The sequence below is a fragment of the Nansenia antarctica genome (assembly GCF_963989245.1).
Source record: "Nansenia antarctica genome assembly, chromosome: 2".
Lineage (NCBI taxonomy): Eukaryota > Metazoa > Chordata > Actinopteri > Argentiniformes > Microstomatidae > Nansenia > Nansenia antarctica.
Window position 1 is genome coordinate 5,180,931 of NC_137675.1, and position 2,500 is coordinate 5,183,430.

Below are 2,500 nucleotides of genomic sequence, written 5' to 3' on the forward strand. Positions count from 1 at the left end.
TCTCTCTCTACTCTGTCTGTTCTGCCTCGCTCCTAGTCTTGTTCACTCAGACCCCCTATAGCTAGCATGATTGTGTATGATGCATTGACACACACACACACACACACACACACTCACTCACTCTCTCTTATGCTCTCTCTCTCTCTTTCCCTCCCCCTCTCTCTCTCCCCCTCCCTCTCTCCCTCTCCCTCCCTCCCCCTCTCCCCCCCCCCCTTCCCTCTCTCTCTCTGTAGGGGTCCGGTGGTGAGCGGGGTCCTCCAGGGTCAGCCGGGGGGATCGGTCAGCCAGGCCGGGCTGGTGCCATTGGGGCTCCCGGCGCCATGGGAGAGAAGGGGGAACCAGTGAGTTCTTCTGCTTGTTTATAACACTATGTGCAATATGACAACCCTAGTCGTCTATCTGTACAGTATAGTATAGTGGAGAGTGTACATAGCCTTTATTTATGTAAACCAGCTCCTTCCCTTCTTGTGTTTTTTTTTTTGTGTTTTTTTCTTTCCTAGCACCAGGGGAGCCACCCCTCCTAAATTTCGTTGTTTGGTACCTGTACTATAGCAATGACAATAAAGACCATTCATTCATTCATTCATTCATTCATTCATTCATCATTCATGCATTCATTCATTCATTCATTCATTCATTCATTCATTATAAAGCTTCTCACTGGCACAGCACCAGAATATCTGAAAGACCTTTTGCTATCATATCAGCCCAATAGAGCTCTCAGGTCTTCTGACGCTGGTTTTCTCTGTGTACCACATGTACAAAAGAAGAGATTTGGTGAGGCTGCATTCTCATTTTATGCACCCAGATTGTGGAATGCACTGCCAGTTTACATTAGGGATGCAACCTCAGCACATATGTTCAAGTCAAGACTAAAAACCCATCTTTTTAATATTGCCTTTAAATGACTAAATAATTAAATTATGATTATATAATGATTGGAGCACTTTGAGCTGCAACGTTTGCAGGAAAAGTGCTATACAAATAAAAAGTTATTATTATTAATATTATTATTATTATTATAAGTTCTGCGTTCCACGTTCTCCACAACCTCCTCTGTTTCCCTGGGCGACCCACAGCTCTCTGTGTAGCAGCACATTAGCTTAGTTTGACGTATTCCATTCGGTCACGCATACAGGGCCGGTCCTAGGCATAGGCGAACTAGGCGGTCGCCTAGGGCGCCAAATGCCTGGGGGGCGCCAAATACCCCCCCCCCAAAAAAATAAATGTCTCAGCCTACTGTCTATTTTTGTCTTGAAACCATTGTTGTCCATATTTTCACTGTTGAATGTGTGGGTGGTGATGAGGCAGTACTGGTGGCTTAATGTGGTGTTGGTGGCGCCCCTAAAATTTGGGGGAAGGGGGGGGGCATCAAATCATACTCTTGCCTAGGGCACCTAAATGCCTAGGACCGGCCCTGCACGCACAGGTATTTAACACTTGAAGAGCCGTGCCTATTTTACTTACTAGTAGAGCTGCCTTGGGAGTCAAATAGACCCCCTTTTTAGAATGTAAATCTGCTATTTACACACAGAGATCACTAGAGGGCGCTTCTTTTTTTAACCTGCCTCCTACACAGAAAAACTGCAAAATAGCTTTATACTAGCTTATCCTGAAGTGATTTTGAAAATGTAAGGATACTGGGTGGTAGAACGCACATATCTAGGAAAAGTCATGAAAGGAGGGTCCTGAAATTTGATCGAGTGCAAAGATAGAATTTTCTTTTTACTCACAGGGGTCACTCTTCTAGTGTTAAATGGTTAAATGGTAAATGGACTGACTTATTCCAAAGAGCTTTACAACGGCCTCTCATTCACCCGTTCACACACACATTCACACACCAATGGCGGCTAAGCTACCATGCAAGGCGCCCTGCCCCGCTCATTAAGAGCAATCCGGGGGATCGGTGTCTTGCCCAAGGACACCTCGACACGTGGCCAGCCGGGGCTCAAACCGCCGATCTGCCGACCTTGCGAGCGTTAGACGCCGGCTCTCCCTCCTGCGCCACAACCGGGCCCGGTGGTTCAAAACCTTTCATCTGGATCAGAACGATCCCGATTCTTTTTTCGCTATCCAGGATCAGATCCAGGATCAGATCTGTCTGGCTGAGTTGGAGTCGTGTAGGGGAAAGGAGCCAGCTCAATCTGATCCTGGACCGCAAAACAGAATCTGGATCATTCTGTGGGGATATATATGGAGGACTACCTAAGTCATAAAGCTTTCAGGAAGCCTGTACCGCAGCTGGTTCTATGTTCTGGGTTCCACAGTGTTGTGTAGACGTGTAGCTGTGTTCTGACAGGCTTGGTTCTGTCTCCCAGGGGGAGAAGGGTCCGATCGGGCCCGGAGGGCAGGACGGGGAGCAGGGGCCTCTGGGACTACTGGGAGCCGCTGGCCCCGCGGGACCCCCAGGGGAGGACGGAGATAAGGTAGGGTGTGGGTGTGCGGGTGTGTGTGTGTGTGTGTGTGTGTGTGCTTGTATGTGTGCATGTGTGCATTTGTG

At 48.2% G+C, this 2,500-nt stretch overlaps 1 protein-coding gene across 1 annotated transcript in view; it reads left to right on the forward strand.

Annotated features, from left to right (window-relative positions):
* Nucleotides 1-2,500, forward strand: part of LOC308151846 (uncharacterized protein) — a gene marked incomplete at both ends in the record, with an annotated part of 71,813 nt that overhangs the window by 41,977 nt on the left and 27,336 nt on the right. The window contains 2 exons of the mRNA XM_080524732.1: nucleotides 234-341; nucleotides 2,319-2,426. Of these exons, the coding sequence (XP_080380858.1) occupies nucleotides 234-341; nucleotides 2,319-2,426 (216 nt within the window). The remainder of the gene's footprint in view (nucleotides 1-233; nucleotides 342-2,318; nucleotides 2,427-2,500) is intronic.